The sequence below is a fragment of the Callionymus lyra genome, chromosome 5 (assembly GCF_982586985.1).
Source record: "Callionymus lyra chromosome 5, fCalLyr1.hap1.1, whole genome shotgun sequence".
In the NCBI taxonomy this organism is placed as follows: domain Eukaryota; kingdom Metazoa; phylum Chordata; class Actinopteri; order Syngnathiformes; family Callionymidae; genus Callionymus; species Callionymus lyra.
This window is the reverse complement of record NC_141822.1, coordinates 17057183-17069440: the sequence shown is the minus strand read 5'-3', so window position 1 is coordinate 17069440 and position 12258 is coordinate 17057183. Positions and strand designations below refer to the sequence as shown.

At 39.4% G+C, this 12258-nt stretch overlaps 1 protein-coding gene across 1 annotated transcript; it reads left to right on the top strand.

The window, feature by feature from the left end:
- The first annotated feature begins 1134 nt into the window (after positions 1-1134).
- On the top strand, positions 1135-10626 carry LOC148079578 (glutathione hydrolase 5 proenzyme-like). Its single transcript, XM_087792495.1, has 12 exons — positions 1135-1318; positions 2478-2605; positions 3012-3107; positions 5405-5600; positions 5705-5865; positions 5931-6077; positions 6164-6294; positions 7406-7581; positions 7648-7739; positions 9381-9490; positions 9570-9680; positions 9913-10626. The coding sequence occupies exons 1-12, from the start codon at positions 1146-1148 to the stop codon at positions 10057-10059; spliced, it is 1668 nt and encodes a 555-aa protein (XP_087648621.1). The 5' UTR covers positions 1135-1145; the 3' UTR covers positions 10060-10626.
- Positions 10627-12258: the final 1632 nt, after the last annotated feature.

Genomic DNA, 12258 nt, shown 5'->3' with positions numbered 1-12258 from the left:
ACAGGAGTTCCAGAAAAAAGGAGTCAGTAGATCATCAAACACAGAGAGAGAGGAAGATCGTTCCAAAGCTTAGGAGCAACAGTCTGGAAGGATTTCTCTCCTCTGGTCCTGAACCGTGTTCGTGGAACCATCAGTAGATTCTGATCCACAGACCTCAGAGCCCGAGCTGGGGTGTAAAGCTGGATCAGATCAGTGATGTAAGGAGGAGCCTGACCATGAATAGATCTGAAAGTAAGAACCAGAATTTTAAAGTTGATCCTGAAAGAAACTGGAAGCCAGTGAAGAGTTTTAAGGATGGGAGAAATGTGAGTTCTTCTACTTGAGCGGGTCAGAATTCTCACTGCTGAGTTCTGAATCAACTGCAAGCGAGACAGATCCTTCTTGTTAAGACATGAAAACAAACTGTTACAATAGTCCAGACGAGAAGAAACAAACGCATGGATTACAAGCTCCAGATCATGTTCCGTCAACATTTTCCTAAGTTTAGAGATATTTCTCAGTTGAAGGAAACAGTGAGTGTGAAGAGTTGACCTTAGCTATCAGGTTTATTATTTGCGAAGAATAGGCATTGAAAAGTGATTAGTAATTAAAAATAACTGTATAATGCCATGTGTGTTTGTTTATATTCAATGTTTTATTGAATACATACAAAACAATTCGGAATATTTAAGTATAAAGAACGGCTGGTAAATAAATGAAAGAAAAAGCATATTTACAGGAAGGAGGGGCCGTTAAGGTTAAATACAGGCAATGCAGTCTCAGTTTTACTGTCTCCCCTTTCCTGCTAAAATTCTTTTCCCTCTTGTGGAATCAACAAAATGACTTCCTACAGAACATGCCGGACGTGTTCAATTCCTGTTCTGTTGTGTAAAAACTGTTTTTCTTTCATCTCTGGTCACTGACACACGGTCCACATCCTGCACACAACTAGGGGTCCAGCAGAGGTCATCTGCAGAAGTGTTGCAGCTGGAAAAGTGCCAGAGAGGGTGAGAAAGAGTTATTCATGGGGGAGACACAAATGCATTTATTTGAATCAGTGACAGGTTTGCAGTTGGGATGGAGGAGGAGTGACTCTTCTCACTGAGGGGGGTCAGCCAGCACCAGAAGCAGAGTCTCCACACATGAGCCACGTTCTGGAAGGTGTCATGGCTCAGAAGAAAGCTTGTCTGGTCTGCTGCCTCGGCCTCTCGGCTTTAATTGGCGTGGTGGCCTTAGTGTGTCTGTGTGTGTACACACTCCAGGACATGAGATGTTCCAACGGCAGCTTCACAAACGCTGCTGTTTCTGCAGATTCCAAAATCTGCTCCGAGATCGGCAGGTAAGTCCAGACCCTTTCATCAAGTCTTCAGTCATGGGTGGCAAATGTTGGAGAATTTATTCTGGCAGCGACAGATTGTTTTTACTGAAGGCGTGAGGCTTGAAGTGAGCTCACGAGATAAGCAGATTAAGAGATTTGATTGAAGGAAAAAAAAAATTAGCTCCCTCATGCTTATCTTCTTACATGATCATTTTGTGCAGAGACAACTTTTAGTGATGTCCTGTGTGGTGTTAGTGAAGTTGTTGAGCATCAATGTCTTGTTTAAAAAACATCACATGAAAATTGTCATGGGTTACACTTTCACATCAGGAATGTCGTTTTTCCGCCTTTTGTGTTGCGGTTTTGTGTGTCCTTCAAACTACTGCCAAGATCTTTCAAAGGATGAATGGAGAGATGCCTCCACAGCACCTGATTGTGTTGAAGATTTGTTATAATAACACCTTACGTAATATCGTAAAGTTATAATAACTAACAAGCCATGACACATCATGTCTTTTCTGTAATATCCACTAAAAGCTTCCCTTAGAGCTAGTAAAAGAAAAAAAACAATGTTTTCTTGAAACTTATATATTCCTGAAAATGTGGTGTATCTTAAATAGCCGTTTTATGTTTTATTTTTTAAACAAAATGTTGACTCTGAGTGGCTTTCAATTTGCCTCCTGATGCAAACCACAGTCTCCAACTCAGAGGTGCTTCACACAAGAGTTTCACTAGTGAATCATTTAATTTAGAATAGTTCAATTGCTGCGTGTGTGACATAACATCAATGTTTACATACAGAATTTTCAAAGCCAAATCTACTATGCTTGATTTCATTCTCCGCATAAAACCTGAAAAAGAAAAACATCCCATATAAAAAAAACATTTACTTTTCCAACAAGTCAATGAATCAACACTTAATGAATTAAAAACACACGCATTTAGTATCAATTACTATGAAAACATTAACATTGTCTGCATGAACTGGAGCTCAAATCTACTGATAACTTTCCTGGAGGGTTCAGGTTTAAACTTGCGTGGCTTGGCACACTTCAGTGAGTGAGTGTGTGATATGATGTGTGTGAGAGTTCGCTTGGATGGTGTTAGATTATGTAGCGCGTCGACAGAAGAAACGGGAACATTTATCATTTGCAAATAATCCACTTGGCACACCTTCAAGGAACCTGCTGCAGGAAGGAGGTTCGGCAGTAGATGGCGCTATTGCAGCTCTTCTGTGCACCTCAGTGGTGAACCCGCAGAGCATGGGCCTCGGTGGAGGATCCATAGTCACCATCAGGGACAGAACAGGTAAGAGTTCATGAATAGCGTCACGTGTGCCATTTTTATTGTAGATTTAAACTTTTGGGGAAAATACATTTAATTTTAAACAATTTAACCAATTTAACTATATTACATTTATTTATTTAAATGAATTCCTCACATACACCAATACCTACGATAAAACATTTTCTCCTCTAACCAGGTAGACCCTTTTAATAAAGACATTTTTAATTCAACCCATGTGTTTTTATAAATGTTTTTCCCGAAACAGATCTCCAGAGGGATTAATAAAGTCAATTTATCTATCTATCTAGCTTTTTCATACTATACTGTACAGGATAAGATGCACACTTAAAAGAAAAGGCAAATACGAGTATACTTCAGACTTTTCAAACACATTTTGACAGTGGGTTCGTATGTCTTCTTTTGTCAGGTCACGTGAGTGTGTACAACTTTAGAGAGACCGCTCCTCGTTCAGTCAAACCCAACCTGCTCGACGACTGTCCGACCACCTTTCAGTTAACTGTTGGTAAGCTTGACCTTTGAGCTCTCATTATTGTAGTTGTTTTCGTAAAACATATCAATTGTACAGTTGAATTTAAATGACTACTATTACATTCTGCAGTACACACTTCATCACCTCCCGGGCTTTGTTATGTTTTGTTTTCTTATTTTGATTCCACAAGCAGGTATTTTAAATGTCATTTGTCTAGTTAAATTTAAATTGTTATATACGTATACGCCATACTTAAATTAAAGGTAAAAGATAATCAAATATAGAGTACAATTTACACGTTTGATCTAAGAGCGGGAACGTTTGACTACACATATTCACAATCAACATTCCACTCCAGACTGATTCACACTGGTTCAAGACAAGCTTGGATCAGAATTAGATTTATGACACCGGAAGTTTCAGTCTACTGACTCCTTTAAGAAACATCTTAAGACGTTTCTATTTGTTCAGGCTTTTCCTTGAATTTCTCGAACTCCTGTGTTGTTCTCAGTATTATCTTGATCTTTAAAGTATATACTTTTTTGAGTATTGTTTTGATTGTTTAAGCGCTTTGTGACCCTGGTCTCGAAAAGCACTATATAAATAAATATTACTTACTTACATCTGCTTATCTGCGAATCGCACCTTAAATTGTACATCAAAGAATGAAGGCAGAGAGGGGGAGCGAAAGACGGAAGAGAAGGTGACCCCCGCCCGAAAACATTTGAATAATTAGATTACAGGAAGACAAATTAGAATGTCTCTCAGTGGGGGATCGGTGGCACAGGGAACTTGAAAGAACAATTTGGCTGGAAAAAGACGACCCCTGGGCAGGAAATTTGACTTACATAAAGCAAACTTTTCACAGCTCGCCACCACTTTGCCCGGGGCTGTCAATCTATGAAGTCGCCAGGAGAAGGGGTCCGGTCCATCATTATTGAAAGCTTGTATTTTCTTTGACTTGGAGCGGCGAATAAACGACCCGTTACACACTCTGGATTGTTCATCTTTCTCCACAAAGCGAAGAATAACATGTTTGAGCGACGGAAGCGACTCCGTGTTTTGATCCTTTTAGTCTGGAATATTATTAAATTAAATGATGGGATGGAGTTATATGTGGAATCAATGGTGATGCAAATGAAATTAATGCATATGAAAATTACTATTGTAACCATGGTTCTACGAATGGATATTACGCCCTCTACAGGCTATTGCTATGGGTTACCAACCCAGAGGTTTGTCCTCGACCCTCAGATAGATGAATTCACTGGCTACCCAGCATGGGGCAGTTTGGCCTCACCTCTACCTCAAATGTTAGTATTTTAGACTCTGTGGATGTGCTCTCTTGGGCAATACTGGTCGAGGCCATCGTACACAGAATCACAGTAGAAGCGCTTCCGGACCAGAGGAGAGAAATCCTTCCAAGTTTTGCTCCTTAGCTTGGGAACGACCGTCCTCACCCTCTGTGCTCGATGGAGTCTACTGACAGACATTTTTATCTGTGCAGGCTTTTTCTTAATTTACTTGGGGCTTTTGTCACTGTGTTGTCTTGGTCTGTTAAAGCATGTATTTTAACTGTGTATTGTTTTGATTGTTTAAGCACTTTGTGACCCTGGTCTGTGAAAAGCGCTTTACAAATACAAATTACTTACTTACTATACTATAATAGTTCTCTATCCTCTACTGGCTTAGATATGGCTTACACCATGCTGCAAAAACAGGGGGACAATGTACACCCAGTGGTCCACAAATGGAACGCTTGTGTGAAGTGGGCACTGTGTGAATTAGAGAGCCTGACGTCAAGTGTAAAACTACAGTGCCAATGTGGAAGACCAGTAGGCAGGGATGCAGAACATGGCTGACAGTGCTCTCGGTGAAACTGCAGATGCTGCAAATCCAAAACTCCAGGCAGAGGGTTTCATTGTACAGAGCTAGAGGAATTCCAGAGCACCCCTTGTCCAAACCCGCCCTGGCACTTGGCGGACAGTCAGTGGACCTGTCGTCTAAGTTGACACGCTTGATAGAAGACTGAGTCTAGAAGTTTCCCCCATTGCAACGCTGATCGTCCTCCTCACTATGCTCGTGCCACAGCTTGCTGTCCTCCCCTGCGGCCGTCCTATGGTAACCTTCAGCCAAGAACGGGCATTTAAGGTGAAGATGAGGCCTTTTATAAGTGAGGCCCCTGCTGGGTGGCGAGCACATTAATCTTTTGTACGGCCAAAGCAGAGCCTTGTCGCATGCATTAGTAAAAAAGTATAGTGCATCCAGCCTATTATAGACTTCCTTTTAATTCTCTTGCTTTTGTGTTATTTTGCTGAAAACCTTTGCAGATCCCAAGTGGATCGGGGTCCCTGCAGAGCTCCGTGGGTATGAGGTAATCCACAGAAAGTACGGCAGGCTTCCGTGGTCCAGACTGTTTGAGCCGACCATCAGACTTGCAAGGGAGGGGATCCCAATGCCCCCATATCTGGGAACTCTTCTGCAGTCTCCCATAGTCAAGGGGAGAGTGAAGAGTTCGTCCATCTGGTAGGATTGTGTAAACACCTGAATATAAGAATGTCTTGTTTAAAGAAAAGTGGCTTAAGATCTTTGGGGAGAAATGATAACAATGTTCTGACATGCTTTGACAGTGAGATCCTCTGCAACGAAAACAAGACAGTTCTGAGCCATGGAGATGTGCTTAAGTTCCCCAAATTGGCAGAAACCATGGAAACCATCGCCCAGGAGGGGACAGAGGCCTTTTACACTGGAAAGATTGGACAAGACTTGATTCAAGATGTCAAAGCTGCAGGTATGACATCAGAAGAACTTTATAAATATACATAACATTTGGCTAAATTAAACCTATTATCTCAGGTGGGACACTGTCCATGGAGGATCTGAAGTCAGTCCAGGTGAACGTAACCAAAGCATGGACTGTTGCTTTAGGAAGCTCTAAATTACATCTCCCTCCACCACCTGCTGGGGGCGCTCTATTGGCTTTCATCCTGAAAATAATGGAAGGTTGGCTTACTTCAGTTTTATTACGAAATAACTTCCTTGTTTCCATATAAATGACTTTGTGAATGGGGTTTTGTCCTGGTCTGCAGGGTTCGACTTGACCAAGGAATCTCTGGAAGGTGACAAGAAACTTCACTTCTACCATCGTTACGTGATGGCGGCGAAATTTGCAAACAGAAACCGTCGGCGGATCCGTGACCCTCACTTTAGCAGCAGCAATGTAAGAATCTGAATAATTTCGGAAAATGATCACCTTCGTTTTAAAAAATGTCACCGTGTGAACGACTTTAAATGATGTTATTTGCTCGCAAAGTGAACCACATATTTTGGGTTCCATTCAGAATGAATGAAATACCGAGTGTCGGGAAAGACACATGGGAATTCAGAATACAGAAATATATCAGTTTAATTGAGTAAAGATTATCTAAGAAAAAAAAAGTTTGCTTTTTGCAGTATTTAACATGTTCATAGTGCAAGTTCCAAGTTCCAAGTAAAGATATCTTTAGGTTTTACCAAGTGCTAAACCAGTACCTGTGCAATGGTGCCGGTTCTTGAAGCAAACAGGTTGGTTTCAGAATAGAAAACATGCATCCATTATCCGAAATTATCCTTTTTTTAGCCTTCCTTTGGAAAATAAAAAATGACATAAGTAAAATTTAGATTGGGCTTTGATCGTGTTTCTATTGAAGCAGATTCAGTGACCTAGATTTTAAATCTGATTTTCATATGCTTGGTAGAAATAGATAAGGGTCTCAAATCATTTTTATTAAGGAATGATGAACGGCAGTGAACTTGTTCTTCTTATCCAAGGACTCTCTGATATTAAAAGTCGGAAACTCACATCTGAATAAAGTGAGAATTTAAATATTAATGAGAAAATACTTTTAAAACTACATTTCTTGTTACTATTTTGATGGAGCCGTTTAAAAGGTTTTAAACTAAAATTAAAAAGTCCACAACACAGTTCGGACCAATTGGTCGAGGCAGCTTTCTCAAATAACAAGTCCCATAATGCAACAGTTCCACAATGTCCAGATATTGACACATTTTAACTACACAATATTAAATTAAAACATATGACCCACATATTCAATTGTAACATTATTATACAACATGCTTTAAAAGTAGCTCATCTTTAAAATTCTACAAAAATTAATCAAATTATACTAAACAAAGCTGTAACAAGTATTAGAGTAAGAGGTTTCACTTAGGACCATTTGTGGCCCCCGTACCTGCATTGAAAAATAAAAGTCACAGAGGACTTCCTGTTTCAACGCTGACACCATGTTGCAAACTAAATGATTCATTTCTCCCATCATGTCTTCCTGCAGGGGTCGGCGCTTCTCATTGATCCTTTATTCATCAACCAAATCCGGGAGAAGATTCTGGCAAACTGCTCCCACTGGGAAAACGCTAAAACGCCTTCTGATCAAATGGGGACGACACACGTGTCGGTCCTGGACGAGCACGGACTGGCCGTGTCGACCACCAGCACCATCAACCAGCTGTGAGCGGACGAGGGTTTTCATGTGAAAGGTTAATAACAGACTAATCGTTTAACTCCGTGTCACAGATTCGGGGCCGCCATCTATTCTCCTCGCACCGGCATCATCCTCAACAATGAGCTGCTGGACTTCTGCGGGAGGGCGGACAGTGTGAGCGCAGGTGAAGTCACGCACAAAAACTACAACTTTATGTTTGTTAAAGTCAAGACAACAACGCACAAAATTTCCCACAACTTGACACGACAGGAAGGTCTCATTTGTTAGCAGAGCTGTCACAGTGTCAAACTAGAAATAGCATTTTAAATATGGTTAAGTAAGTAAGTAAGTAAGTAAGTAATATTTATTTATTTATATAGCGCTTTTCCAGACCAGGGTCACAAAGCGCTTAAACAAACAAAACAATACTCAAAAAAGTATATACACTTTAAAGATCAAGATAATACTGAGAACAACACAGGAGTTCCAGAAAATCAAGGAAAAGCCTGAACAAATAGAAACGTCTTAAGATGTTTCTTAAAGGAGTCAGTAGACTCCATCAAGCGCAAAGAGAGAGGAAGATTGTTCCAAAGCTTAGGAGCAACAGCCTGAAAAGATTTCTCTCCTCTGGTCCTGAGTCGTGTGCGTGGAACCATAAGTAGATTCTGATCCACACACCTCAGAGCCCGAGCTGGGGTGTAAGGCTGGATCAGATCAGTGATGTAAGGAGGAGCCTGACAATGAACAGATCTGAAAGTAAGAACCAGAATTTTAAAGGTGATCCTGGAAGAAACTGGAAGCCTGTGAAGAGTTTTAAGGATCGGAGAAATGTGAGTTCTTCTACCTGAGCGGGTTAGAATTCTCGCTGCAGAGTTCTGAATCAACTGCAGGCGAGACAGATCCTTCTTGTTAATAGCATAAAGCTCAATTAGGTCCAGAACTATCTTGTTGTAATTGTATATTCTTAGCAGAGGAACCTCATGAATTTCTGTATTTATAGAAAAGATTGCCTAAATTGAAAGAAAATAACACATGGCCCGGGGGCCAAATCCTGCTCGCCAATTCATCTTATGTGGCCCGAAGGATGGCTTGCTCAAAGTTTAAAAAAAGGAACTGAGATTATGAGTGTTAGCAATTTAATAGAGTCTTCCAATAAAAGTAAAACTGCGGTTGAAGGTAACAAATTGATAGAGAATTCGATACTGTCTTCTATAGACAGTTTGGTAAATGTGATTTGTTTGGCCCGCAACAAAGAGTGCTTGAAGATCTTGGTCCCTTGTGTGAATGTGTTTAGAACTGCTTTTATAAAGTATCACACGATTATATATACGTATATATATATATATATATATATATATTTATGTTCTCTTTTAGAAGAAGAATCTCATCAAAATAACTTGAATTCTGTGCCTATCGAGTTCACTGTCAAAATGTTTTGAATTACATTTGCCTTTTCCCTCAAGTGTGCATCTTATCCTGTGCGGTGTGGTATGAAAAAAGATATATAGATAGATTGACTTTATTCTCTCCTTATCTCCTTCGGGAAATTACTACCTAAACTAAATGTAAAAAATAAAATAAAAAATGAATCAATCAATATTTTAGTCAATTACATAATAAAAACATAAATATATGTCATGTCTATTTAATTAAAGATATAATTAATACATTATTTAATGATTTCATTTAGTCTATTTGGTCCACCATAAAATTCAGGAGTCGTGACTGATTATCTTATGGCAACACAACTCTAATCGTGCATCGAGAAACACAATGATACTCGTTTGTTTCCTTGACTGTATTCTGTCGGTGACTGTGGTTGCAGGTGAGCAGCCTCCCTCCTCCATGAGCCCCGTGATACTGGAGGGAGACTCGGCCAGAACTCTCATCATTGGAGGATCCGGAGGTAGTTTGATCACCTCAGCCATGGCCTTGGTAACTGAATCCTGATGGACCATCTTTCTGTCTGTTTATATCCACTCAAGAATGACCTTTGTTGTTTTTTTTCTTTCAGTCTATCATCAATCACTTGTGGCTGGGAATGAACTTGGAAGACGCCATCGCCGCTCCCATTCTGTTTGTGGATTCAAAAGACAATGTGAACTTTGAGCCAGGATTTGACAAGGTCTGGTTTCTTTGTTGTTTAAAATATATCACTATGATAATGGTTTGGTTAAAGTGACAAACGGGCAGTGTTTATTTTTTCCCTCAATCTTGTTCCTGGCATTTTTAAAGGATTTTGTAGATATGTTTAATTAACTGGAAATATTTAGGATATGTAGAAGATAAGATGAAGTTAAAAGTATTCCAGAAAAAAACACACACCAACTAACTGTATGTGATTTGTGTGTCTCCAGTCAGTCATCGATGGACTGAAAGCTCTCGGACACCAAGTCGGAGACTGGAAATTCTTCCTGAATGTTGTGAACGCTGTGAAGAAAGACCACAAATGCATCGTTGGAGTTTCAGATAAGAGGAAGATGGGATCTTCAGCAGGATACTGACACAAAGTGTCTGCACTCCTTTTAAAGTGCAACTAATGTGAAATCTCTCCTGACTCTCATGTTTCAAATGTTTTGAAGTCTTCCTCTCCAAGATGCAGTAATTCCCTCATCATGATGATGTTTGGAAATATTACTCTATAGATCTCCCTGGCTTCCATAAATACATATGCAGTTGTGATGGTGGTGACCTTGACAAAAAGACACATTCGTTTTCAGGCCTTTCAGCCTCACCTTGACCCTAAGATAACACAGGGGTTAAGTTAACTGACATTTTTTTTATCCATTTCTCAAGATGAGAACGGATGCTAGATTCATATCATAGCATCTTCAACTCGACTTTTTCCCTTTGAAAGAGTTTTCTTGCTGCCTTAAACCAACGCACACTTTTGATTAATTAAATGTTACCGATGTTTTTGATGAGATTCTGTGAGTCACGCTGCCTGAGCCGATGGATCTGTATGATCGGTTTGGTCTTAAAGAATGTATTTCTAGTATTATTCATGTCCATTTCTATATTGTACACATTTGATTTTGGAAAATAAATGTTTAAATCTGTGTCGACAAGAAGCTTTGATGACTCTCTTTATGTGTTTAATTCCAGTAAAAGCCTTGTCTGATCAGCAATAATCTCCTTCACGCACTTCCTGTTTCTCTGCTCCCACACAAAGGAAACGGCACAGTTTCAGTCGGCACGATGAATAAGTGATGATTTCTTGAGTGGATTCTGCTGCGTTTCCCCTTCGAGGCCCCTGATGTGTGTTATGAGAAGACACCAATTCTACTCAGTGTGAGGCAGCCCTGTGTGTCAGACCCTGACAATTTAATCCGGGTGAGCTGTGAGTTAAAGTCTGCGATGCTAGTCGAGATAACAGCCATTTGTCACGGAGCCAAACATCTTTCAGCGTTTGATTTCTGTTCGTCTCCAACTTCCTCTCAACACACGGCAATTAAGAATGACTGACGGGTAACAAGAGATTCTGTCATCATATATCAAGCATATTTTTCACATTTTAAGTGACAGAAAATGATTTTTTCCTTTGGAAAAAAGTTTCTACAAGTTAATTTTAGAACCAAAAAAAAAGGAAAATTTAATATATAATTACAATTTATGGTACAATCTTATCCAGAAATCCTATTATTATGATCTATTCTAGTATTCAGAGGCTCTTCTGCAATGTTTTGGCTTTAAGAGTTCAAAAATCACCAGAAACATTTTGGTGTTATCATTTCACTCAATCAGTGACACTTTTGTGCTGTTTTGTCTCACGATTGTACGTACCACTGTAAAACCTGTGGTTGAATGAGTTTTAATGACACATTCTGTCACTGCGGTCAAATTAAAGTGGATTTATTCATTTTTGCTTGTTAAAAGAGCTTCCTGTATGAGCAGCAGGAGTGAGAGGAACAAAGAAAAGCCTATTTCAAAACTATCCTTAAATGTTAATTAAACACATTTGCAAAGTAATTTGTCATAAAACACAAAAACATAAAAAAAAGGAAGGACTTTGATTTTCCTGCTCAAAAAAACGAAAAATTAAAATGGCAAGACTAGCAAGAACCAAATGTCTTTAAAAATAACGCTCATTATAACGCTGACTCGACAGGAAGCCTGGACTGGTTTCTCTGCAACAAAATGTTCTCATGCAGAGTTTGTGTTTAAACTCGTTTTCGCGACTTATATTTAGAGTAACGTTGACCGACATAGTGTCTTGACAAGTCACATCGTAGTTTGACTTTTGAGAAAAAATTCTGTCTTTTAAAACAGGGCTCTCAACCATCTTCATACCAAAGCAGGATTATATTCTCGGGCCGATGTTCGGATAGAAAAAAAGTAAAAATCACCATCATGACCTGCAAAAAAACTATAATTAAGTGGATGAAAAAACAGATTTCAAACAGATTTCTTGACTGGTTACAAGATGTATTTGCTTTCTATGTATATTTGATTGTATGCTGATGATGGTGTTCTGTATGTGTGAGTCTCCTGGCTTTTAGAGACTTATGTGTGAGTGTGTTTTTGAGCATCATTTATGTAGAATGAGGGTAGTTTGTGTTTGACTATTTTTCACTAGTCAAGAGTCACACGCTAATGTTATTACAGAGAAAATCCCTCTTCTTTTCTAAGTGAAAATCATTTTAGGCGTAATAATAAATACAGTTTATATTATACTTTCTGTTAAGACCAGTTATTGGGGACCA